The 26,154-nt window shown below is 43.9% G+C and overlaps 2 protein-coding genes across 3 annotated transcripts in view; both read left to right on the forward strand.

The window, feature by feature from the left end:
* The window catches only part of AK7 (adenylate kinase 7), a 100,272-nt gene extending 87,690 nt beyond the window's left edge, over positions 1 to 12,582 (forward strand). For both annotated transcript variants that reach the window (XM_017858000.1, XM_017858002.1), the window contains 4 exons: positions 2,002 to 2,199; positions 6,337 to 6,557; positions 9,764 to 9,922; positions 11,477 to 12,582. In XM_017858000.1, the coding sequence (XP_017713489.1) occupies positions 2,002 to 2,199; positions 6,337 to 6,557; positions 9,764 to 9,922; positions 11,477 to 11,515 (617 nt within the window). In that variant the 3' untranslated portion in view covers positions 11,516 to 12,582. The remainder of the gene's footprint in view (positions 1 to 2,001; positions 2,200 to 6,336; positions 6,558 to 9,763; positions 9,923 to 11,476) is intronic.
* A 13,174-nt stretch (positions 12,583 to 25,756) lies between these two features.
* The window catches only part of PAPOLA (poly(A) polymerase alpha), a 65,780-nt gene continuing 65,382 nt past the window's right edge, over positions 25,757 to 26,154 (forward strand). The window contains 1 exon segment of the mRNA XM_017857913.1: positions 25,757 to 25,978. Within this exon segment, the coding sequence (XP_017713402.1) occupies positions 25,971 to 25,978 (8 nt within the window). The 5' untranslated portion in view covers positions 25,757 to 25,970.

Raw genomic sequence — 26,154 nt, forward strand, 5'->3', positions numbered from 1 at the left:
ACTTTGCCTCAAAACAAAACAAAACAAAACAAAAAAAACTCCATAGATTTTTCATGTGATTCCAGATAGCCAAATACAGTGACCTCCTTGTTATCTACAGTCTCACCAAGCAGAAATCTATTACTTGTTATCCACAGTTAGCCAGTGCGAGGACGACAGACGTTTTGAATAACTGTCTGGAGATACTGCAGAATCTTGAAGTTCTCTGTGAGTCACAAAGAGAATGAATGAACATTTTTTTAAAAAATCATCTAGTGAGAAGTATATTTTATCATATTAAAAATCTTTGCAAATTGGAAAGCCAAGGATGTTACTCATTATTTGATTAACTGGAATCTTATACCTCCCAATCAGCCTGGAAGAAAGGTAGAATATATTTTTGAAATTCACAGGTTATTAACATAATTCACACATTTTCTAACAAATGAGTATCATGTTAGGGAAAAAAATAAAAAAGAAAGTTTTCGTATAGATGTCTGACATCACAGAGCTTAAATGGATTCAATTTTCAGCAAATCTGTTGACATCATTTTGATTTCAGTACCGTACCAGCATTTGGGGGTTCAGATGTCTACCTTCCTTTTCAAAATTAGCAGCCACTCATGAAAATCATGACAATCAAATGGTAAAAGATGAGCAAAAGATAGAACAACTTACTTGCGAAAATGCCTCTTGTATGCAGAATGGAGGTAGTATCAAACTATTATGAATTTACAGGATCTTATTCCACAGGCTGTTTCAGCCTTTGCTTTCACAGTATCTGCAGCAGATGATGTTCACATATGTCCACCTGCCTCGGGGACACACCTCCTGTGGGCTTTCCCCAGTACGCTTTCCCTTTTCACCCACTCAAGGAAGCTTATTAGAATACAAGTAAATGAGAATGGCATTATGATGTTACAAGCCAATACAATTTTAGAACAAAAATCAAATCATTCCTAAGTTCTGTTGAGCTCTAATAGATAGCAAGGTATTTGTGATGCACCCAGCCACTGATCTGGGCACCAGGGTACACTGGTCTTGTAGTTGAGAACCTCTAAGAATCACAACTCACCTTGGAAAGTTTATTTCACTGATCCACACTTGAATCTCTCATTCACTCAACAATTATCCATTGAATTTGTACTAGAAGCTGAAGGAACAGCTGCTTTCACAGTTTAAAAGAAAATCACAGGTGGGTAAAATGGTCATTACTAACATGATCTGTGTGTTGAATTTGATAAGCGCTGACCATATCATGTTGAACGTGTTTCATAGTCAATGGCATTGAGGAAAGAGCTGGATCCATGAAAATTCCAAGGGGAGTTCCCATTTTTATTAATTTGGCAAACTGGCCATCAAAGCATTTTGCTTGTAGCCATAGCTCTCTTTGGAAGCCTGTGATAACTGTGCTGGACAGGAGGCACTGTGAGGCCAGGAGCCGTGGCCTATCCCTGCCAGCACTCTGGGAGGCCACAGTGGGAGGACTGCTTAAGGCAGGAATTTGAGACCAGCCTGCACATAGTGAGACCTTGTCTCTCTCTAAGATCGATATACATACATATATGCATATATATGTATATATATTTTTAAAAACAGAAAAGAGACAATTTGAAAATTAACTAGGAAGCTGATATCACAGGGTTATCTGAGATTTGCTACTTATGATTTCTGCTGCTTTTATTAGGGAGGAAGGAAGGAAGGAAGGAAGGAAGGACAGAGGGAGGGTGGGGGAAGGGAGGGAGGAAGGAAGGGAGAGAGGGAGGGAGGAAGAAAGGGAAAATAATAGATTGCACAAAATAGCAATTGGGCCTCATAGGGTGGTCTCTGGAAATGGGGTGATTTTCATCTATTTGTCCTCCATGAGATGCAGCAAAGCCAATTGGACAGGCTATTTGTGGCAACAGGAGGTCCTGGCGGGTAACTAGACACTTGGGTTACCAGGGGCCCATGCGTTCTCCAGCACCCTGCTAGTTAGCTGCGCTGTACTGTGCCAACTCTGGAGTCTCTCCTTCTCCCCAGAATTCGTTTGTGCACTGGATGCTTCGGATGAGTTTCTGAAGGAGCGTGTGATAAACCTTCCCGAGAGGATCGTGGCCGGGACCCACTATAGCCAAGACCGATTCCTCCGGGCTCTGAGCAACTACCGGGACATCAATATCGAAGATGAGACTGTCCTCAACTATTTTGATGAAATTGAAATTCACCCGATACATATTGGTATTAAATGAATTCAAGGATAATGTGAATGTCCAGGACCCCCAGTAAAGCTTGGTGCAGGTCTAGCTGTAATTGTGGGGCTGGGGGAGGGTGGGGAGTATAACCGTGGATTGGGGCACAGGAAGCCATGGAATACACAGGGCACTCCTCCTGGAGAGTCATTCTACGTGGGGATTTGGTGGTGGGAGGGTGTTATTATTGTATGAGAATTTATGGGTATATTATGAAGTCAAATGACAAATCCTTTGTTTTTGAGACGGAGTCTTGCTCAGTTGCCCAGGCTGGAGTGCAGTGGTGCAATCTTGGCTCACTGCAACCTCTGCTTCCCGGGTTCAAGTGATTCTCCTGCCTCAGCCTCCCAAGTAGCTGGGACTACAGCACGCACCACCATGCCTAATTTTTGTATTTTTAGTAGAGACGGGGTTTCACTATGTTGGCCCGGCTGCTCTCCAACACTTGACCTCATGATCTGCCCACCTCGGCCGCCCAAAGTGCTGGGATTACAGGTGTGAGCCACCATGCCTGGCCAACAAACTCATTTTTTAAAAAAGAAATGTGTGTTTGGTGCTGGCTGCTTGGCCATCCCCCCAGGTTCCTTGGGGGCAGTGTTCTGTCCCTGTTCAATTATTGGGCACTGGTGCTTTTCCAGACCCTTTCCTGGCCTTCTGACTGGCCAGCCCATCCCCGTAGCTACCCAGAAGAGCAAATAGCTCTTCACCGTGTTCCTTCTTGTTTCCTGTAAACACAGTGCTGAGCTTAGCACCAGCAAGCACTTGTGATCCCGCATCACATCGGCCTCATCATCACCATTATCATTCCTGGCTCCAGCTCTTAGCTTTCACAGCTGCTGCTACTTCCCTGGGCTTGTTGAACACCTGACCTACCTTTCTGGTTTTCTGGACCTTGACACTTATTCCTTCTTTGGGCTTGGTGAGAAAGAACCAGCTTCTGCCTGGTGGAAGCTTCCTGGCCAGGCCCACCCTTGGGACTCCAGGGGCTGCTCTCTACCCCCAACTGCCCAGTGGGACAGCATTTGGGCCCTGGAGTATCGGGAGGCTTAGTGCTAAGGGATAATGTCAGCAGGAGGAAGGAGAGCTAATTCCAGTTGTGGCTGGGCCTCAGTTTTCTCATCTGTGAAATAGGAAAATAATCAGGCTTGCAGGATTGTTATAAACGGTAGAGATGAGAGATACAAAGTGCCTGGCACGTTGAAGGAGTTCAACAAGTGGTCATTTTGTTATTCCTACCAATACTAAGGCATAAAATGACATATTATTATGAAATTAAAAAATGGCTAGGTGTGGTGGCTCATGCCTGTAATCCCTACATGTTGGAAGACCAAGGTGGGTGGATCACCTGAGGTCAGGAGTTCGAGACCAGCATGGCCAACATGGTGAAACCCCATCTCTAAAAAAAATACAAAAATTAGCTGGGCGTAGTGGTGCGCACCTGTAATCCCAGCTACCCAGGAGGCTGAGGCAGGAGAATCGTTTAAACCCAGGAGGCAGAAGTTGCAGTGAACTGAGATCATGCCACTGCACTCCAGCCTAGGTTACAGAGTGAGACTCTGTCTCAAAAAAAAAAAGGAAATATAAAAATAACAATTTGTAAATCTGCAAATCCTTCTTGTCTGCACCCTCAGCAGTCACTGGGTTTTGTTCTCATCTAGACATGCTTCTGCATGTTGGACATGCTTTATATGTAAAAGCTAAGGGTTCTGCACCTCCTAATATGGAAATTAGTTTACATTATTTAGAGAACTAGGAAAGAATGAAGAATATATTTCAGAAAAATAGTGACTGTCATCTTTTCAGTTAGGTCAAAAAAACTGTTTACAGGAAGATCAGGAGAGCCCAGGGAAAAATGTTGAGAAAAAAAGAAATAACAGGGAGGAATGAATGAGTGGCCATTGTGTTCCATCTCATCCTGTGCCCATCTCATTTGGCTTCATCTGCAGCTGACAACTGGGAGAGAATATAAAAGCATAGGGGAGAAATGCATCCTAAGGATGGGAGGCGGGCAGGGCATCTCACGGTAGGGGATGCAGCCCAGCCTCTGCAAGGTCTGGAGTGGGGCCCTGGAAAGATGCTGGGAATCGCATCCTCTCATCAGCTCTGGACTCTGCTTCTCTCTCAGTGTCTCTTTGTCGTCTCTTTGGGCCAGGGTTCTCTCCCCCTCTGTGGCCTGTGCAGTAGGCTGAGGCCACCCCACACCCAGAGTTACGATGCTACACTGGGAGCCAAGGCCAGAGCTGACTTTACTCTGTCCAGTCCCACATTCCCTGAAGGGCAACTCTGCTGGTCACAGTTTGGGCTCAGGTGCCCCACCCCAGTCTAATCAGCAGTGGCCCAGCTCTGGGGTCAGAGTGGAATATTGCCAGGGGGAATCATTCCTGAGTACCTTCTCAAAGGTGTCCAGTTAGTGATATCAAGGTTGTAATTACTCAGAGTAATCAGGGAGAAATGCATTTATATTATATTATATTATTTTATTTTATTTTTTCTTTTTGAGATAGAGTCTCCCTCTGTCACCAAGGCTGGAGTGCAATGGCACAATCTCAGCTCACTGCAACCTTCGCCTCCTGGGTTCAAGCAATTCTCCTGCCTCAGCCTCCCAAGTAGCTGGGATTACAGGCGTACGCTGCCATGCCCAGCTAATTTTTGTATTTTTGGTAGAGACAGGTTTCACCACGTTGGCCAGGCTGGTCTCAAACTCCTGGCCTCAAGCAATCTGCCCACCTTGGCCACACAAAGTGCTGGGATTACAGGCATGAACCACCACACCCAGTGAGAAATGCATTTAAATGTCACAGGTCAGGCAATGAGGAGCTACTCGATACGACTTTTTCTTTTTTACTTTTTTGAGACAAAGTCTCACTCTGTCACCCAAGCTGGAGTACAGTGGCTCAATCTCAGCTCAGTGCAACCTCTGCCTCCTGGGTTCAAGTGATCCTCCTGTAAGCCTCCCAAGTAGCTGGAACTACAGGCATGCGCCACTATGCCAGGCTAATTTTTGTATTTTTAGTGGAGATGGGGTTTCTCCATGTTGGCCAGGCTGGTCTTGAACTCCTGACCTCAACCTACTCGGCCTCCCAAAGTGCTGAGATTACAGGTGTGAGCCACCATGGCCAGCTGTTTTTTGCTTTTTTAAGGGCTTGCTTCTGTTCACCAACTAGTGCATTGGCTCTGCTCCTCCCCTCTTCCCATGTTAGAACCTGGTGGTGCTTCTGGTCTAGGTCAAGGTCATACAAACATGGGAGGGGTGGTGGCTCATCCCTGTAATCCCAGCACTGTGAGAGGCCGAGGCAGGAGGACTGCTTGAGCTCAAGAGTTCAAGATCAGCCTGGGCAACATGGGGAGACCCTGTCTCTACAAAAACAAAACAAAACAATAAAAAACAAACATGGGTGGGGTGGGCACAGCAGTGACTATGAATGGGAGTGGGGTAAGCAGTTGCCCAGAGGAAGGTCTGAAGGGGCTTAGTACCAAAATTTGTCCGCTGCACACCATTCTCTGCAGACACCTTCCAAGCAGCCCTAAGAGAGTGGTATAGAATTTACCACCTCAGTGACTGTGGAGATCTCAGTATTTATCAATACACCATTTTCTTTTTCTTCTCTTCGGTCTTGATACTAACATTTTTCAGATATTCTGGAGTCTGGATTTTTTTTTCCTATTCAAGTAGACTCACTGAAATGGTTATTTTTTTATGAATTGAAAACGTATCCCAGAATCATTGATTTTCAGAAAGGTCACCCTGTTTGGCCTCCCACAAGTGCAGGACTTCCTTCTGTAGAAACCTCTGAAAGAAGTGTCCCAGTCTTTGCTTGAATACTTTCAGGCATGGAGAGCTCATTACTTTTCAGGCAATCCATTCCCCCATCCAACCACTCTAATCAAGTCATCGTTAGAACTCATAGACCCAAGTCCAAATTTTCCTACCCACGACTCTCAGACTCTGGTCTGATATTTGCCCATGAGCGAAAAAAGTCTGAACTATGCTGGCAATTAGAAAAGAAAGCCCCATGTGGTAATTTACATAATTGACTATCACAAGTTTATAGTAATAAAGAATTTTCCCAATTGCAGGCAGGCCTAGAATATAAGTATGTGTTGATCTCTCTCCTGGTATTTAAAGATGTAGGAAAACTTGAAGATGCTCAGAATAGACTTGCTATCAAACAGCTCATCAAAGAGATTGGGGAGCCTCGAAATTATGGTTTAACAGACGAAGAAAAGGCAGAAGAGGAGCGGAAGGCTGCAGAGGAGCGGCTGGCCAGGGAGGCTGCTGAGGAAGCAGAACGCGAGCACCAGGAGGCCGTGGAGATGGCAGAGAAGATAGCTCGCTGGGAGGAGTGGGTGAGTGGTGTGTGTGTGAGTCTGTGTGTGTGCGGAGCAGGGGTGCGGTGCCTGGCAAAGCCATTTAGGCCAGTTCCACTTCCCATCCTGCTTTAGGGAAATGTCATGAAAATACCCCAAACAAATTTGCATTTGCTTTTTGTCATTTGTAACATTTGAAAAAGGATATCCATGGTCTTTTGCTTAGTTTTTTTCCTTTTCTTTTCTTTTGTTTCAGACAGGGTCTGGCTGTGTCACCCAGGCTGGAGTGCAGTGGCGCAATCTTGGCTTACTGCAACCTCTGCCTCCCAGCTTCAAGTGATTCTCCTGTCTCAGCCTCCCCAGGGGCTGGGACTACAGGTGTGCACCACCAAGCCCAGCTCATTTTTCTGTTTTTAGTAGAAATGGGGTTTCACCATGTTGGCCAGCTAGGCTGATCTGAAACTTCTGATCTCAAGTGATCCTCATGCTTCTGCCTCCCAAAGTGCTGGGATTACAGGCGTGAGTCACCGTGCCCAGCTTGCTTAGTATTAATAACAAAAACTAGCCATTATCAGGTGTGTTAGTAATACAAATTCCTGTAAATGTGTAACATTTTACTATGCATTTACCTCATTATTTTATTTTATTTTCCTCCATTTACCCATGTAACCTACCCAGGTGGTCAGCTTCATTCAATCCCTCCTCATTCCCCAAATCACTGAGTCTAGCAAATAATTCTGCTTCCAAAAATAGCACTCTTAGGCTGGGCATGGTGGTTCATACCTGTAATCCCAGCACTTTGGGAGGGTGAGGCTGGAGAATCACTTGAGCTTAGGTGTTCAAGAACAGCTGGGCAACATAGCAAGACCTTGACTCTACTAAAAATAAAAATTAGCTGGGCATAGTGGCATGCCTGTAGCCCCAACTACTAGGGAGGCTAACGTGGGAGGATTGCTTAAGCCTGGAGGATTGTTTGAGCCTGGGAGATTGAGTGTTTCTCATCCAAATTATGCAGTGCTTTCTCACTGTCCTTCCCAACTCCACCCTGGTCCATCTCCAGTCTGTTCCCAAGCAGCTGCCAGGTGATCCTTCCAAACTGCAGACCCACCATGGCCATTCTCTGCTTACAGCTCCTCACAGGCTCTCGATTATCACAATTTGATAAAAGTCCAAACTTGTCATTGTGGTCAAGGTCCTTTGTGACCTGGCTGCTTCTGAGATTTCCCAGTTTCAAACAGTGCACCAATGATGGTCATCTGCATGACTCACTGCCTCACAGACACGTGGCATCTTTACCAGAAGTCGTCTTGCTAGTGAGGCATTTCCTGGTCTCTGTAAAATTCAATGCCTACCCCTTCCCATAACCTGTCACATCCCCTTTTACACTTTTTAATTTTCCTCTTTGTACTTACTCTACCTATTTTACATTTTATGTATTTACCTTGTTTCTTGCCTTTTCTCTGCACAGAACTTAAGTTACATGAGGACAGCGATGTCTATGTTGTTCACTGCCATATATCCAATGCTTAGAATAGTGCCTGGCATGTAACAGACACTCAACGAATGGAAGGAAGGAAGGAAGGGAGAAAGGAAGAAAGAAGGGAGGGATGGAGGGAGGGAGGCAGGCCCAATGCACACATTTTGGGTGCCTGATTAATCTTAAATTCCTAAAGTTTGCTGTGTAAGACTAGACATGGTTTAAGTTTTGACACATATTTTAAAACTGCCCTCCAGCAATGGTACCAGTTTACGTATCATCTAACAGGTGGTTATTTCCCTACACCTTCTCTAAACCTACTTTCTCAATTTTGCTCGCACATGTCAGGTTGATAAAAACTGTTCTCATTGTTTTGATATTCATTTCTCTGATCACTAATCTTACAGCTTTTTCTATGTTGGTTAAGCATTTATGTTTCTTCTCATGTTGCATATTTTCTCTGCCCATGTTTGGGCTGCGTGTCTTTTCTAATTATTTTCAAAAGAACTCCTGATAAATTAGTTCAATAGAAACAGGAATGGCTCCAGTTGGCCTCTCGAGTCATGCTGCTAGAGTTCAAATCCCACCCCACTCTCTCTGTAGGAATGTGGCCTTGTGCAGGCTCCTCTCTGTGTCTCAGTTTCTCCATCTGTAAAGTGGGGATAATGATAGTACCTACTTCATACAGTCATTGAGGTGACTAAAGAGGTAATATAGGTAAACTATGCACAGCGCCTGGCAAGTAGTGTGCATCACGTAATATCCTCATCACATCTTTTTTATAATGTGTTGCGGTTTTTCTCAATTCATCATTTATCTTTTAACATTATTTATGATATTTTCTCTGACCACACAAAAGTTTCATGTTTATATGTAGTCAAATCCATCCACCTGTTTCCCATTTTGATTTCTGGGTTGGCAATCTTGCCAAGACCTCCTTTCAAACAAATATCAGCTGGGACTGTTTATCTTGCAAGTGATATAAAAGCAAACTCAAAATGACTTCACCATAAAGAAAACCAGAAAAGTCCAGGGGTAGGGCTGGCTTCAGGTAAGGTGTGATATAGTGGCTCAAATGATGTCGCCAAGGACTTAGGATCCCCCTCTCTGTCCTGCTTTGCATGGGAGGCTTCATTCTTAGGTGCACCTACCATGCATGGCAGGGCACTTGATGTGCTCATCTTTAACTAGAATTTTTTTAAAAAGACAAGTCAACAATTTACAAGTTATTATTAGTCATGTATTTGTACTAGTACTGTTTACAATTTAGGTATTGTAAATTGTAACCAATTTTGATGTTGCGCCAATCCTTAATTAGAATCTATGGCCAGGAGGTGGCTGGATGATGGGCTTAAATCCCACTCAAACTAAACCACTAGGCTGAGAAGGGAGATTTCTCAAAAGAAATCTGGAATTATGACTCCCACAAGAGAGGGTGGCTGTATGCTGAGCAAAGAATTGCACACGTCACTATCCCAATGCCCTCCAGACTTTCTAGTGGCATTTTTTTTCTTTTTTTCTTTCTATTTTGCTTCATCTGGGCAGCTAGATACTATTTTGGTGTAAGAAGTGATCCAATTTATTATTTTCCAAATGACTAAGTTGTTATAATGCCATTTATGTCTTTTCCCTGCTGTTTGGAAATGCCATCTGTATCACAGATGGTGACTATTTCTAGCAGTGTCTCAGTGCACTCTAAGGTGAACTGTGTGAGTGTTCTCCCCTTTCTCACTATATATTTACTTTGCCCCCAAACGTTCTATTTTAGAATAAACGACTAGAGGAAGTGAAAAGAGAAGAAAGAGAATTACTGGAGGCTCAATCAATTCCCCTGAGAAACTATTTAATGACCTACGTGATGCCAACTCTTATTCAGGGCCTGAATGAATGTTGCAACGTCCGACCCGAAGACCCTGTTGATTTTCTGGTAAAATATTTAATTTTTTTAAAAAGATCAGTTTGTGGTCGGGTGCGGTGGCTCACACCTGTAATCTCAGCACTTTGGGAGGCCAAGGTCGGGGGATCACTTGTGGTCAGGAGTTAGAGACCACCCTGCCAACATAGTGAACCCCACCCATCTCTACTAAAAATACAACAACAACAACAACAACAACAAAAATTAGCTGGGCATAGTGTTGCATGCTGTAGTCCCAGATACTCAGGAAGCTGAGGCAGGAGAATCGCTTGAACCGGGAGGCTGAGGTTGCAGTGAGCCGAGATCGCACCACTGCACTCCAGCCTGGGCGAGACAGTGAGACTCCGTCTTAAAAAAAAAAATAAACAAATAAAAGAAAACAAAATCTGCCTGAATCTTTTTTTTTTTTTTTTTGAGACGGAGTTTCGCTCTGTCGTCCAGGCTGAAGTGCAGTGGCAGGATCTCAGCTCACTGCAACCTCTGCCTCCCGGGATCAAGCGATTCTTCCGCCTCAGCCTCCCGAGGAGCTGCAATTACAAGCGTGCACCACCACCCCAGGCTAATTTTTGTATTTTTAGTAGAGACAGGGTTTCACCATGTTGGTCAGGCTGGTCTTGAATCCTCACCTCGTGATCCGCCCACCTGGGCCTCCCAAAGTGCTGGAATTACAGGCGAGAGCCACCACGCCCAGCCTAATCTGCGTGAATTTTAACAGAAAACCAGTTGAGATAACAAAATTATGTTTCTGGTTATTTGGGAAATAGCTTCTAATACATTCGCCATTTATAATAAGATTTTTTTCCCTCATTGGTCAAACCCATGTAAGTTTTTTTTTTTTTTTTTTTTTTTTTTTTTGAGACGGAGTCTGGCTCTGTCGCCCAGGCTGGAGTGCAGTGGCCGGATCTCAGCTCACTGCAAGCTCCGCCTCCCGGGTTGACGCCATTCTCCTGCCTCAGCCTCCCGAGTAGCTGGGACTACAGGTGCCCGCCTCGTCACCCGGCTAGTTTTTTTTTGTATTTTTAAGTAGAGACAGGGTTTCACCGTATTAGCCAGGATGGTCTCGATCTCCTGACCTCGTGATCCGCCCGTCTCAGCCTCCCAAAGTGCTGGGATTACAGGCTTGAGCCACCGCGCCCGGCCAAGATTTTTATTATTCATTTGAAAGTAAAAAATGTATGTACATTTACTTACTTATTTATTTATTTAAGATAGAGTTTCACTCTTGTTGCCCAGGCTGGAATGCAATGGCACAATCTTGGCTCACTGCAACCGCCACCTCCTGGGTTCAAGCGGTTCTCCTGCCTTAGCTTCCCGAGTAGCTGGGATTACAGACGCCCACCACCACACCCAGCTAATTTTTTGTATTTTAGTAGAGATGGGGTTTCACCATGTTGGCCAGGCTGTTTTCGAACTTCTGACCTCAAGTGATCCACCGGCCTTGGCCTCCCAAAGTGCTGGGATTATCGGCATGAGCCCAGCCCTGGATGATTTTTAAATTGTTACTAATACAAATACATGACTAATAAAAACTTGCAAATTGCTGACTTGTCTTTTTTTCAATTGTAGGCAGAATATCTCTTCAAGAACAATCCTGAAGCGCAGTGAAACTTTAAAGATCTAGTATTATCTACCTTTACAGAACCACAGGTCACTTATTGTACTTTGAAAACTGCTTTGAAAATGCTTTTCCAGTTCTTAGAAAATTCTTTTTTTGTAGACGAATATTCTATAAACTAGAATCCCTATTAAAAGCTATATGACACGAATGACTATGTCATTAAAACTGTATTTGAAATGTAAATTGATAAAGACATTTGTGCATAGCTCATGAGACAAATACCGATTGAACATTTTATTCGTTAGTCAGGTCTAAATATACCACTTCTGTACACTAATGTTTATAGGTTTTTATAGCATGGAGAAAATCAGACTATCTATTGTAGACTAGATATTATTCTAACATGTAGGGCTAATTTACATGACTTGTTATTGCCCCAGTAACAATGTTATTAGAAATGGAAATAAACTGAAGTGGTTTATGCCTGTTGACTCACAGTAAATCAGACAAGACTGGTGTCTGTAAGGTTGCTTTTTTTTGTTTTGATGAAGCAATGGCTAGGGAAAGGTGGCTTTGAGTTCAGGGTCAGGATCTCAGACAATGAATCAGAGAAAACTGTAAACCTTTAGGCAGAGAAATTTGCATAACAGGATAATTCCAATCTTTGTGATAAGAAGTTGCTAAATATTTTCAACACACTTTATAACATAGGCATAAGTTATCAATCCTATGGTCTTTTCCAGTTCTAAAAATCCCATGATTCCTAGAATTACCCTAAATGAGAAACTAGGTTTAAGCATATGTATTTTATCCCTTTAAATAATGGAACCTAATATAACTGCCTGATTTTTTATTTGTGGTAAAATACATGTAACATAAAATTGACCACTGTCACCATTTTAAAGCATATAATTCAGTGGCACTAAGTTCATTCACAATGATCTGCAGCCACCACTATCTAGTCCAGAACTTTCTCATCACCCCAAACGGAAACCCAGCACCTATTAGGCAGTCACACTCCATTATTCCCTCCCCCGAGTTCCAGGCAACCACGAATCCGCTTTCTGTCTCTATGGATTTACCTATTATAAATACAACCATACAATGGGTGGTCTTTCATGTCTGGCTTCTTTCACTAAGCAAAATGTTTTCAAAGTTCATCTATGTCATACAGTGTATTAGTACTTCATTCCTTTTCATAGCTGAATACTATTCCATTGTATGGATATACCACATTTTGTTTAATTGTTCATTTGTTCGTGGACATTTGGGTTGTTTCCACCTTTTGGCTACTGTGACTATAACTGGCATGAACATTTGTGTGCAAGCTCTTATTTGAACACAGGTTGTCAGTTCTGTTGGCTAGATACCTAGGAGTGGAACTGCTGTCATGTGGTCATTCTATGCTCAACCTATTGAGGAACTGCCACACTGTTTTCCACAGTGGCCGCACCATTTTACAATCCCACCAGCAGTGTATGAGGGATTCCAATATTCTGCATCCTCACCAACACTTGTTATTTTCTATTTTTGTTTATTGTTTTTAATGGTGATCATAGTGGGTGTGATGTGGCATCATATTGTGACTAAGCATCTTTCAATGCACTTGCTGTCCATTTCGATGTCTTCTCTGGAGAAATATATGGGCATATCTCATAGCTATCGAGGGTTTGGCTCCAGACCCCCACAATAAAGCTAATATTGTAATAAAGCAAGTCACCCCAATTTTTTTGTATCCTAGTGCATATGTTATTTTTCCACTATATTTTACACTATGTTAACTGTGCAATAATAGCATTATGTCTAAAAAACAAGGTACCTATCTTTTTTTTTTTTTTATTTTTTGAGCGGAAATCTCGTCTGTCACCAGGCTGGAAGTGCTGTGGCGGGCCTCAGCTCCACTTGCAGCTCTCGCCCTCCCAGGTTCACGCATTTCTCCTGCTCCAGCCTCCGGGGTAGCCTGGAATCAGGCGCACTCACACCGGTAGTTTTTGTAGTTTTAGTAGGCGGCGGTTTCACCGTGTTAGCAGGATGGTCTCCGATTCCCTGCCCTCGATGATCCACCCCCGTTCGTCCTCGAAGTGCTGGGGTTGATTACCAGGCAAGGTACCTATCTTAATTTAAAAATACTTTATTGCGGCCAGGCGCGGTGGCTCAAGCCTGTAATCCCAGCACTTTGAGAGGCCGAGACGGGCAGATCATGAGGTCAGGAGATCGAGACCATCCTGGCTAACACGGTGAAACCCCGTCTCTACTAAAAAAATACAAAAAACTAGCCGGGTGTGGTGGCGGGCGCCTGTAGTCCCAGCTACTCGGGAGGCTGAGGCAGGAGAATGGCGTAAACCTGGGAGGTGGAGCTTGCAGTGAGCTGAGATCCGGCCACTGCACTCCAGCCTGGGCAACAGAGCGAGACTCCATCTCAAAAAAAAAAAAATACTTTATTGCTAAAAAATGTTAACAATAACCAGAGCCTTCAGTGAGTTGTAATTTTTTTGTTGTTAGAGGGTCTTGCCTCAATTCTGATGGCTGATGACTGATCAGGGTGGTGGCTGCTGAAGGTTGGGGTAGCTGTGGCAATTTCTTAAAATAAGACGGCAATGGGTGGGCGCAGTAGGCTCATGCCTGTAATCCCAGCACTTTGGGAGGTTGAGGCAGGCAGATCACCCCAGGTCAGGAGTTCGAGACTAGCCTGGCCAACATGGTGAAACTCCATCTCTACTAAAAATACAAATATTAGTCGGGCGTGGTGGCGTGTGCCTGTAATCCCAGCTACTTGGGAGGATGAGGCAGGAAAATCACTTGAACCCAGGAGGTGGAGGTTGCAGTGAGCTGAGATTGTGCCACTGCACGTCAGCCTGGGTGACAGAGTGAGACTCCATCTCAAAAAAAAAAAAAAATGACAGCATGAAGTTTGCCACATCAACGGAACTCTTCCTTTCAAGAAAAATTTCTCTGTAGCATGTCATGTTGTTTGATGGCATTTTACCCACATATTTTTTCAAAATTTGAGTCAATCCTCTCAAATTCTGATACTGCTTTATCAATTAAGTTTATTAAATGTTCTAAATCCTCTGTTGTACATTTCAACAGCGTTCACAGCGTCTTCACTGGTAGATTCCATCTTAAGAAACCACTGTCTTTGCTCATCTAGAAGAAACAACTTCTCATCTGTTTAATGTTTTATCATGAGATTGCAACAATTCAGTCACATCTTTTGTCTCCACTTCTAATTCTACTTCTCTTGCTATTTTCATCACATCTGCAGTTACTTCATCCATTGAAGTCTTAATCACCTCAAAGTCATCCAAGAGGGCTGGAATCAACCTCTTTCAAACTCCTGTTAATGTTGTCATTTTGACTTCCTCCCATGAACCCGAAATGTTCTTAATGGCATAGAGAATGGTAAATCTTTTCTAGAAAGTTTTCAATTTACTTTGCCTAGATCCATCAGAGGAATCACTATCCATGCCACCTTTAGCTTTATGAAATGTATTTCTTAAATAATAAGGCTTGAAAGTCGAAATTACTCCTTGATTCATGGGCTGCAGAATGTTTTGTTAATAACACAAAGACATTAATTTGTACATCTCCATCAGAGCTCTTGGGTGACTACATGCATTGTCAATGAGCAGCAATTTTGAAAGGACTCAGTTTTTTTTTTTTTTTTTTTTCTGAGCAGTAGTTCTTAACAGTGGACTTAAACTATTCATTAAACCAAGCCATTGCACAGCAGTTCATGCCTGTAGTCCCAGCAAGTCAGGTGGCTGAAGCAGGGGATTGCTTGAGCCCAGGAATTTGAGGCTGTGATGTGCAATGATCACACCTGTGAATCGCTACTGCACTCCAGCCTGGGCAACATACTGAGACTCTGTCTTTTAAAAAAATTTTCCGCCGGGCGCGGTGGCTCAAGCCTGTAATCCCAGCACTTTGGGAGGCCGAGGCGGGCAGATCACGAGGTCAGGAGATCCAGACCATCCTGGCTAACACGGTGAAACCCCGTCTCTACTAAAATACAAAAAACTAGCCGGGCGAGGTGGCGGCGCCTGTAGTCCCAGCTACTCGGGAGGCTGAGACAGGAGAATGGCGTGAACCCGGGAGGTGGAGCTTGCAGTGAGCTGAGATCTGGCCACTGCACTCCAGCCTGGGTGACAGAGCGAGACTCTGTCTCAAAAAAAAAAAAAAAAAAAAAAAAAAAATTTCAGTAAACCATGCTGTAAATAGATGTGCTGTCATCCAGACTTCATTGTTCCCTTAAGAGAACACAGGCAGAGTATATTTAGCTATACTCTTCAGGGCCCCAAGATTTTGGGAATGGTAAATAGACATAGGCTTCAACTTAAAGGCACATTAGTGCCTTCAACTTAAAGGCACATTAGTTTCTAACAAGAAAGTCAGTCTGTCTTTTGAAGCTTTGAAGCTGAGCATTGACTGCTCTTTAGGTAGGAGAGTCCTAGATGGCATCTTTTCCCAATATAAGGCTGTTTTCGCTATGTTGAAAATGTTGTTTAGTGCGGCCACCTTCTTAAATGATTTTAGCTAGATCTTCTGAGTAACTTGCTGAGGCTTGTACATCAGTTTCACCTTGCACTTGAGGTTATGGAGATGGTTTCTTTTCTTAACCTCATGAACCAACCTCTGCCAGCTTCAACTTTTCTTCTACAGCTTCTGCACCGCTCTCAGCCTTCATAGAATTAAATAGAGTTAGGCCCTTGCTCTGGATTAGGCTTTGGCTTAGAGGAATGTTGTAGCTGGTATGATCTTCTGTCCAGACCATTCAGACTTTCTCCACATTAACAAGAAAGCTGTTGCACTTTCTTATCATTTGTGTGTTCACTGGAGCAGCACTTTTAATTTCCTTCAAGAACTTTTCCTTTGCATTCACAACTTGGCTAACTGGCACAAGATGTCTAGCTTTTGGTCTATCTCAGCTTTCAATATGCCTTCCTCACTACTCTTAATTATTTCTACCTTTCAATTTAAAGTGAGAGACTTGTGACTCTTCATTTGAATAGTTAAAGGCCATTGTAGGGTTATGAATTGGTCTAATTTCAATATTGTTGTGTCTCAGGGAAAAGGTAGGTCCAAGAAGAGGGACAGAGATGGTAAAATGGCTGGTTGGTAGAGCAATCAGAAAACATTTATCAATTAAACTTGCTGTCTTATATGGGCATGGTTTGTGGCGCCCCAGAACAATTACAATAGTGACATAAAAAATCACTAATGAATAATAATAATAAACTTAGAAATAGTGCAAGAATTATCAAAATATGACACAAAGATATGAAATGACCACATGCTGTTGGAAAAATCGTGCTGATAGACTTGCTTGATGCAGGGTTGCAAAAACCTTCAATTTGTAGAAAATGGTATCTGCAAAGTGCAGTAAAGTAAAGGGCAATAAAATGAGGTGTGCCTGTATATTCAAGCCCTTTGCTCACTTTTATTTGGGTTGTCTTTTGTTGTTGAATCGTAAGAGTTCTTTACATGTTATGGATACAAGACCCTTGTCAAACGTATGATTTGCAAAGATTTCCCCCATTCCATGGGTCTTTTCATTCTGTGGAGACTGCCTTTTAAGACACAAAAGGTTTTAATTTTGAGAAAGTTTAATTTACCTATTTTTGGTTTTGTTTCACTGCACTACTTTTGGAAACTATTTTTTTTTTTTTTTATAATTTCAACTTTTATTTTAGATTCAGCGGGTAACATGTGCAGGTTTGTTACATGGGTATATTGTGTGATGCTCAAGTTTGGGACACAAACGACCCCATCACTCAAGTGGTGAGCACAGTACCCAATAGTTAGTTTTTCAACCCTTGTCCCGGCCTTTCCTCCCATCTCTAGTAGTCTACAGGGTCTATTGTTGCCATCTCTATGTCCACGAGTACCCAATGTTAATTAGCATAGGATAATGGCCCCGAGCTGCATCCATGCTGCTGCAAAAGGCATGATTTATTTTTTATGGCTGCACTCTATACTATTTTTGACCCTTATATTTTAATAAAAAATATCAATAAAAAGAATACATTTTCCACAGTGTGAAATCATTAAGTCTTTATAATAGTTACATTTTCATGCCTTCATTTCATGACCTTGCTTCCTGGTTTACTGAAAACCAAAAAAACAAAACAAATCAAAAAACAAGCCATCAAAAGAGAGCTTCTTTGTCTTCATGGGGCATGGAACCAGTAAAATAAAAAAAAGAATAGAAGAGAGCTTCTACATTCTCTCACTACAAACCTATCTCTGCCTTCCCATCTGCTACAGAGAACTGTGTGTGCTCCCGTCTGAGGTCAGCCCTCAACTTCTGCCCTTGCTCCTGTCCCTCCTCACATTATCAGATTCAACTCTTAAAATTGCTCTCTCGTAGCTTAATTTTTCCCTTACTTCTGGATCATCATGCCAAGCTTTAAACATGAGGTACTAGCTTCCGTACTTCAAAACAAGACAAAACCAAATTAAAATGCAAAAACCTTCCCACACCTCCACATCCTCCTCCAGCTATGGTCCCAATATAGCAAGGTTACTAGCCAGCTCCTTATTTCCAAATTCAATTGGTAATTCTCAGGCCTCATCTTACTGGGTGTCTCTGAACATCTGACATATTTTATCATTTCCTCCTTGAAACACTTTCTTCCCTCCATCTGAATGTCTCATAGGCATGCTAAACTTTAACATGGCCAATGCTGATTCCTGATCCCCCTCCTCCCTCCCCTCTACCTGCTACTCCCCCATCTTCCCACCTCAGTTATTGGCAACTCCATCCTTCCAGTTGCTCAGGCCCAAAACTTTGGAGTCATTCTTGATTCTTTTCCTTTTCTTTCTCTCTCTTTTTTCTTTCTTTTTTTTTTTTTTAGATAGAGTGGCTCAATCTTGGCTCACTGCAACCTCTGTCTCCTGGGTTCAAGTGATTCTCCTGCCTCAGCCTCCTGAGTAGCCAGGATTACAGGTGCCTGCCACCACGCCTGGCTAATTCTTGTATTTTTAGTAGAGACGGGGTTTCACTATGTTGGCCAGGCTGGTCTCGAACTCCTGACCTCCGGTGATCCACCTGCCTTGGCCTTCCAAAGTCCTGGGATTACAGGCATGAGCCACTGTGGCCGGCTCTTTTCTCTTACCCCCCATCCAATACATCAATGTATTATATTGGTTCCACTTTCAAAACGTATCTGGAGTCTCTGTGCTTCTCATCCTTCCAACACTACCATCCATTAATCCATTAACCCATGATTCCATTAATCTATGAATGGGTTAATGCATGCATGAGGACAGGGCCCACATCGCCCAAACATCTCTTAAGGGTCCCACCTCTCCATACTGCCACACTGGGGATTAAATTTAAATATGAGTTTTGGAGGGGACAACTATTCAAATCATAGCAAGCTGGTATCATTTACAATAAAACAGGTAGGGGTAGCCTAAGGAAGATGTGTAAGACCTCTACGGAAAATTACAAAACATTACTGATAGTAATTAAACATGAAATAAATGGAGAAATGAAGGGACAGACCATATTAATACTTTATAAAACCCAATATTGTTAATACTTCAATTCTTCCCCAAAAATGATTTATAGAATCAATGTAACTCCAATGAGAATCCCAGTATCTTTCTCCTTTCTCTCTCTCTCCCCTTCCTTCCTTCCTTCCTTCCCTCCCTCCCTCCCTCTTTCCTTCCATCTTTGCTTGCTTCCTTCTAACTTTGTTTTTTGGGGGGATGAAAATCAGTAATCTAGGCCGGGCGCGGTGGCTCACGCCTGTAATCCCAGCACTTTGGGAGGCCGAGACGGGTAGATCACCTGAGATGGGGAGTTCGAGACCTGCCTGACCAACATGGAGAAACCCCGTCTCTGCTAAAAATACAAAATTAGCTGGGTGTGGTGGTGCATGCCTGTAATCCCAGCTACTCGGGAGGCTGAGGCAGGAGAACTGCTTGAACCCGGGAGGTGGAGATTGCAGTGAGCCAAGATCATGCCATTGCACTCCAGCCTGGAGCAACAAGAGCGAAATTCCATCTCAAAAAAAAAAAAAAAAGAAAAAAAAAAAGAAAAGAAAAAGAAGAAAAGAAAAGAAAATCAGTAATCTGGTTCTAAAATGTATATGGCAATGCAAAGGACCTAGAATAATCACAACAATTTTGAAGAACAAACCTAGAGAACTTAAACTCTCCAGATATCAAGACTTATTACAAAGCTACAGTGATTAGAACAGACACATACATCAACAGAGCAGAATCAGGAACCTAGAAATGGACCCACACATTTATAGTCACCTGACTCACAGCAAAGGTGCCATGGCAATTCGATAGGAAAGTATGATCTTTTAAATAAATGGTGCATGGCCATCAACTAGAGATCCACATATTAAAAACAAAGCCAAGCCTTGTTCTCTATCTCATACTGCACACAAAATTATTTTGAAGTGGAGCATAGAATTAAATGTGAAAGTCAAAATAATAAAGTGGCTGGATGTGGTGGCTCATTCCTGTGATTCCAGCACTTTGGGAGGGTGAGGCAGGAGACCTGCTGGAGGGCGAGGCAGGAGAATTGCCTGAGGCCAGGGATTCCTGACCAGCCCGGTGACATAGCTGAGACCTCATCTGCACTAAAAATAAAATAAAATAAAAATTAGCTGGGCATGTTGGCATGTCCCTGTAGTCCCAGCGACCTGGGAGGCTGGCGCAGGAGGATCAGTCACAGCACTGCACTCTAGCCTGGGTGACAGAATGTAAGACTTTATCTCAAAAAGTAGATATATAAAATAAAAGGGGATATGAATTTAATGAAAGGACTGCTCAAGAGTATAGTACTCATGGGATAAAAATGCTTATATTATTATTTTTATTTTAGTAATTAATAAGTCTGGTCTTTAATTTTTTGAAAAGTACTGGCCCAGTGGATCATCAGAGTTCATTACTGGGATAAAAATCTCTGCGTCACACAGTATGTCCTATGACTACTCCTAAATGACAGTAAAACACAATTCATGTAGTTCCCTCTATATGAAGAGTTTCTGCTCTCAAAAACATTTTCATGTATTTTTTGTTTGTTTGTTTGAATGCACTGTGGGCCTCTGGGAACCAGTTTTGAAATTCTTTCTACTATTTATGACATTGTTCTGTGGAAAATGCAATCCGAATGATACAGTGGTTCCCCCTTAACTGGGGTTTCTCTTTCCTGTTTTGGTTACCTGTGGTCAACTGTGGTCTGAAAATAGTCAATGAAAAATGTTAGAAATAAACAACTTATAAGTTTAAAATTCCGTACCACTCTGAGTAGTGTCATAAAGTCTTGCGCCTTCTTGCTCAGGTGGACGTGAATCATCCCTTTGTCTGGTGTTTCTACACGGTATACACACACTGTATACACTGCCCGCCAGTTAGTCACTTAGAGCAGCCCTCTCCATGATCGGGTCAACTGTCCAATATTACAGTGCTTGCGTTCAAGTCACTCTTATTTTACTTAATAATGGCCCCAAAGTGCAAGAGTAGTAATGCTGGTATATTGTTCTAATTGTTGTATTCTATTATTGTTGCTGTTTACCTCTCACTGTGCCTAATTTATAAATTAAACTTTATCATAGGTATATATGTGTAGGAAAAAACATAGTAAATACAGGGTTTGGCACTACCCTGTTTCAGGCATGTGCTGGGACTCTTTGAAGGGACCCCCTGGGGGTAAAGAGAGACTACTATACTTAAAATTCCAGTAGAACACATCTTCCCCCTTCTCTGCAGCCAGAAGAAAACAGAGACCAGCAGCAGCCGGAGGGAGGTGTGGGCAGGACACAGGACAAGCAAGGCAAGGGTAACAGTAGACTGGTACCAATATACTATTAATTGGTCTTATCTTACTCTTCACTTTCCTTGGCTAGAGTTTTATTCTTAACTGGGTCCTAAATAGGATCTGTGAGCTAGCTGTGAGCATCTAGCTCATTACTCATTCATGAAATTTGAGTTGGAGTAGTCGCTGGGTGTATATAAGGTCCTTCCAGAGCCGAAACATGATTCCAAGCCATGATTCTTGTTTTTAGAGTTTATAATGTTTCCAGCTCAAATTTCTCCTCTTAGCTCCGGAAGCATATTTTCAACTACCTCATAGACATTTCTGAATGTCCCACAGGCAGTTCAAAATCAACACATAGCTACTACTCTCTCAGTCTCATCCACTTACCTAGTTATACTCCTCTATTTCCTATTTCATTTATCAGTAGCTCCAATCACTATCACCCACCCCCACCCAGAACCTCTGAAATCACTTTGGTCTTCTTCCTCTCCATCACCTCTCACATCCAGAATTAGCTATGCCTTCTAAATCTTTCTCAAATTGCTCCCTTCCTCTCTTCCTTATTTCAAATTTCATTTCTCATCTGAACGACTGCAAGAGCCACCTCATCCATCTTCCAGCTTCAAAACCTCTCCTAGTTCAAATTCATTCCTTACGCTTTCAGTCATCTTTCCAAAAACATCAATGTAACCTCACTCCTGTTTTAAAACTTTCAATGGCTCCTCCATTCACAAAAGAAAATTTTAAATCTCTCAGAATTAACTTCAGATCTCAGATCAAAAGTCAGTTGCTCTGAAATCCTTCTCTATCTGAAGTTGGCCTCCACCATAACTCTAATGCCTGGTTTATTAATGCCTCTTATCACAATCTATAATTCCCTTGTCTATTTATGGAGTCATTATATGCTCTCCCATCTCCCCCTACTCCCTTTATTATGAGACATGGTCTCATTCTGTCACCCAGGCTGGAGCGCAGTGGCATGATCTTGGCTCACTACAGCCTTGACTTCCCGGGCTCAGATGAGTCTCCCACCTCAGCCTTCGGAATAGAGGACTACAGGTGTGCACCACTATGCCCCTTATCTTCTGCCTCTCACTTAACTTTCCAGCTTTATTTTCACCACTCCTCACTAAATATTTTGTGGTTTAGTCACTTTAAAAGTCTCCCTTTCTTCAAATAAATTATTTGCACTTTTAAATTATTATTATTATTCTTTTTTTTTTTTGAGACGGAGTCTCGCTCTGTCTCCTAGGCTGTAGTGCAGTGGGGCCATCTCAGCTCACTGCAAGCTCTGCCTCCCGGGTTCACGCCATTCTCCTGCCTCAGCCTCCCAAGTAGCTGGGACTACAGGCACCCACCACCACGCCCGGCTAATTTTTTTGAAGTTTTTAATAGAGACAGGGTTTCACCGTGTTAGCCAGGATGGTCCCGATCTCCTGACCTCGTGATCCACCTGCCTCAGCCTCCCAAAGTGCTGGGATTACAGGTGTGAGCCACTGTGCCCGGCCCATTATTATGATTTTTTGAGGTGGAGTTTTGGTCTTGTTGCCAGGCTGGAGTGCAATGGTACAATCTCGGTCCACTGCAACCTCCGCCTCCCGGGTTCAAGCGATTCTCCTGCCTCAGCTTTCAAGTAGCTGGGACTACAGGCACCCGCCACTATGCCCAGCTAATTTTTTGTATTTTTAGTAGGGACGGGGTTTCACCATGTTTGTCAGGCTGGTCTCCAACTCCTGACCTTGAGTGATTCTCCCGCCTCGGCCTCCCAAAGTGCTGGGATTACAGGCGTGAGCCACCGCGCCCGGCCTCATTTTATTTTTAAAAATTGTTCTCTTTACCTGAGATGCCCTTCTACTCCTTCTGTCCACTTACCAAACCCTAACATATCAGGACATGTCTGAAGTGACCTCTTAACATGAAGTCTACCTTGACTCCATCCTCAACCCTCGCTATTGTTCCTTTTAAATGTCTTAGGCAAGTAGCGTGGTATCTAGCACATTCTAGGTACTAAATATTCATCAGCTGGCTATCTAGCGGCCTCATTCTATGGAAGGCTGAAACAAAAATAGTTTGAAGCAATTATAGACCAAAAGCATGGATGTTTAGCGTCCCTCTCTTCACTGCCTTCTGAGATGCCTGGCAGAGGACAACATAAGCTGAAAAAGTCCCATTCTTTTATTCATAAAGTACATCATTAGTGCATTTTTTTTTTGGACAAGGTCTTGTTCTGTTGCCAAGCTAGAGTGCAGTGGCACGATCAGGGATCACTGCAGTCTCGACTTCCTTGCCTCAGGTGATCCTCCCAACCTCAGCCTCCCAAGTAACCAGGACTACAGGTGTGTGCCACCAAGCCCAGCTAATTTTTTTGATTTTTTTTTTTTTTTAATAGAGACAAGGTCTTGCCATGTTGCCCAGGGTGGTCTAGAACTCCGGAGTTCAAGGAATCTTCTGCCTCCCAAAGAGCTGGGATTACAGATGTGGATGAGCCACTGTGCCAGGCCCCAGAGCATATCTTTATAAGCAGCTTTTAAGTCCACAGCCTTAATACACTATTGAATTTTCTGGATGTCAGATTTTCAGTCTTTTAGGGACAACTATGCTGCTGGGTCCCCAGCCAAAGCCACCTTGATGACAAAAGGAAACAAGACTAACTGGAAGAAATGAGAATCAAACATAAGTCTGTTTCCAAATAAGCACTATTTAATGGAAATGAAGGCCACATATATAACTTAAAATTTCCTAGTCATCACATTTAAAAAAATAGGTAAAATTAATTTTAATAGTATATATATATATATATACATTTTTTGAGACAAGGTCTCGGGTCACGCAGGCTGGAGTGCAGCAGTGAGATGATGACTCACGGCAGCCTCCACCTCCCACTCCAGCAATCCTCCTACCTCAGCCTTCAGAGTAACTGGGACCACAGGCACGTACTACCATGCCCAGCTAATTTTTTTTTTACTTTTTGTAGAGACAGGGGTTTCCCTGTATTGCCCAGGTTGGTCTCTAACTCCTGCTCAAGCGATCCTCCCACCTCAGCCTCCTAAAGTGCTGGATCACAGGTGTGAGGCACCGTGCCCGGTTTACATTTTCTTTACTGCAATATATCCAAAATATTTCAATGTGCAATCAATACAAAAAGAGGTATTTCACATTCCTCGAACTGACACCCATGCGTATTTTGCACTTTCAGTGCATCCTAAACGGACTAGCCTCATTTCAAGTGCTCAGTGGCCCTAAGTGGCCAAGGGGCTACCTAATGGACAGGGCAGGTTTAAGGACAGGTCCTGTGCTTTTCCCACTCGGAGTCACTAGTCCTACTAGACCTTCTGTGAAAAAAGGGAAAGCCCTTTGTGAAACTTCCTGAGGCCTCACAAATGCGTATTATTACATTTAGAGTTTAAAACTTTGGTTAATGCAGCGTCCTGTATTTGATTCTTTCCCTCCTCCTCTCCACTAACCCCCTATGTGACACCGTAGAACTTATAATTCGTTCTAATTCGCAGATGGAGGGCATCTGAGAGAGGAGGCTCTGCCTCAAACACTTTCTCACACTTTTGCCGAGAGGTCGCGAGAAGGTAGGCTTCCAGGTCCCACCTGAGATAGATTACGGGCTGGAAACACAGTCAAGGGAAAATTACGACCAAGACAGCCTTTGCTAAAATGCCAGCGGTGACTGCCATTGATGTTCCTATAAAACAGGTCAGCTCTGTCAGGAAGTTTCAGTGCATCATTTGTTCAAAAGTAAAATCAGCCCATGTTCCAGAATTCGGGAACTGTCCTCACAGCCCCAACCTACACATTTATTAGCTCAACAAATATTTCAGCGCCTGGGTCAGGCATCAGGAATACACTGGTGTTAAAACAGACGGAAAACTCCCTCTGGGTCCACTGGGTGGAACGCAGTCTGGAGGGAAAAGGAGTACTGGGGACATGTTTTCGTCGGCTCTGGGATAAGACCTCTCGCCGTATCACACGCGGCCGGCACCGCTGCCCGGTAAAGTACTTGTTACTTTGCAGTCGAGTACGAAGCGGCTGAGTAACCGGTTCCAACCCAAGGTAGCGACTCATGCGAGGCGTTCTAAGCGCCGCGCTGTGGGGTACACACGGTGCACGCGTGGGTGCCTCAGCCCTCTGGCAGCGCCTTCAGGGACTCCGCTCCACGAAAGAGCAGCCGCCGCGACCTCAGGCGGCGGGAAAAGTGGGACCTCACAACGCGCCGGAAGCGGCGCCTCGTGGGCTTGGGATCTCTCCGGGTTCTTCCTTGCGCCGTCCACGCCGCATTGCCCATGAGAGCGTCCCCGCCCAAGGCACAACTCACCTCCCGGAGCCTCCCTGACCGTTCCCTTTCACCATCTGACACCCACCACTAAGCGTGAGAAGACCGGCGTGGTAATTGCCCGGCCGCCGGCGGCCGTAAGAACTCCGCTTCCCGTGAGGCTTCGCGGCGGACGGCGCTGGTGCGCAGGCGCGCGCACGGCGTGCGTGGTGGCGTCAGCAGTTCTAGAACGTTGCTGTGGTAGCGCTCGGGCGCCATGTTAGGACGAAGGGGAAGGAGGAGAAGCGCTTAAAGCGGCGGGAGCGGTGCGGGAGAGGGGTTGGACCCAGGGCTGAGGCAGGCCCCCCCTCCCTCCCGCCTCAGTGGATCATGCCCAGGGCGGCAGTGGCGGCGGTTGCGGGGGGGAAGTGACTGGGCGGTGCCGGCGCAGGAGACGATGCCGTTGTAAGTAATTTGTATTCTGTTTTCTTTCGCTCGCCGGCTGGGCCTTTGGGGGGCGTCCGGGAAGGGGAAGGGGTAGGCGGAGAGGGTGGCACGCGAGCCCGACCCTCCCCCCGGTAGGAGGCAGGCAGGACTGGGGACCTTCCTGTTTTCTCGTCCGCTCGCCGCCGCACTTCTCC

The sequence above is a fragment of the Rhinopithecus bieti genome, unplaced genomic scaffold, assembly GCF_001698545.2.
Source record: "Rhinopithecus bieti isolate Rb0 unplaced genomic scaffold, ASM169854v2 scaffold_41913, whole genome shotgun sequence".
Lineage (NCBI taxonomy): Eukaryota > Metazoa > Chordata > Mammalia > Primates > Cercopithecidae > Rhinopithecus > Rhinopithecus bieti.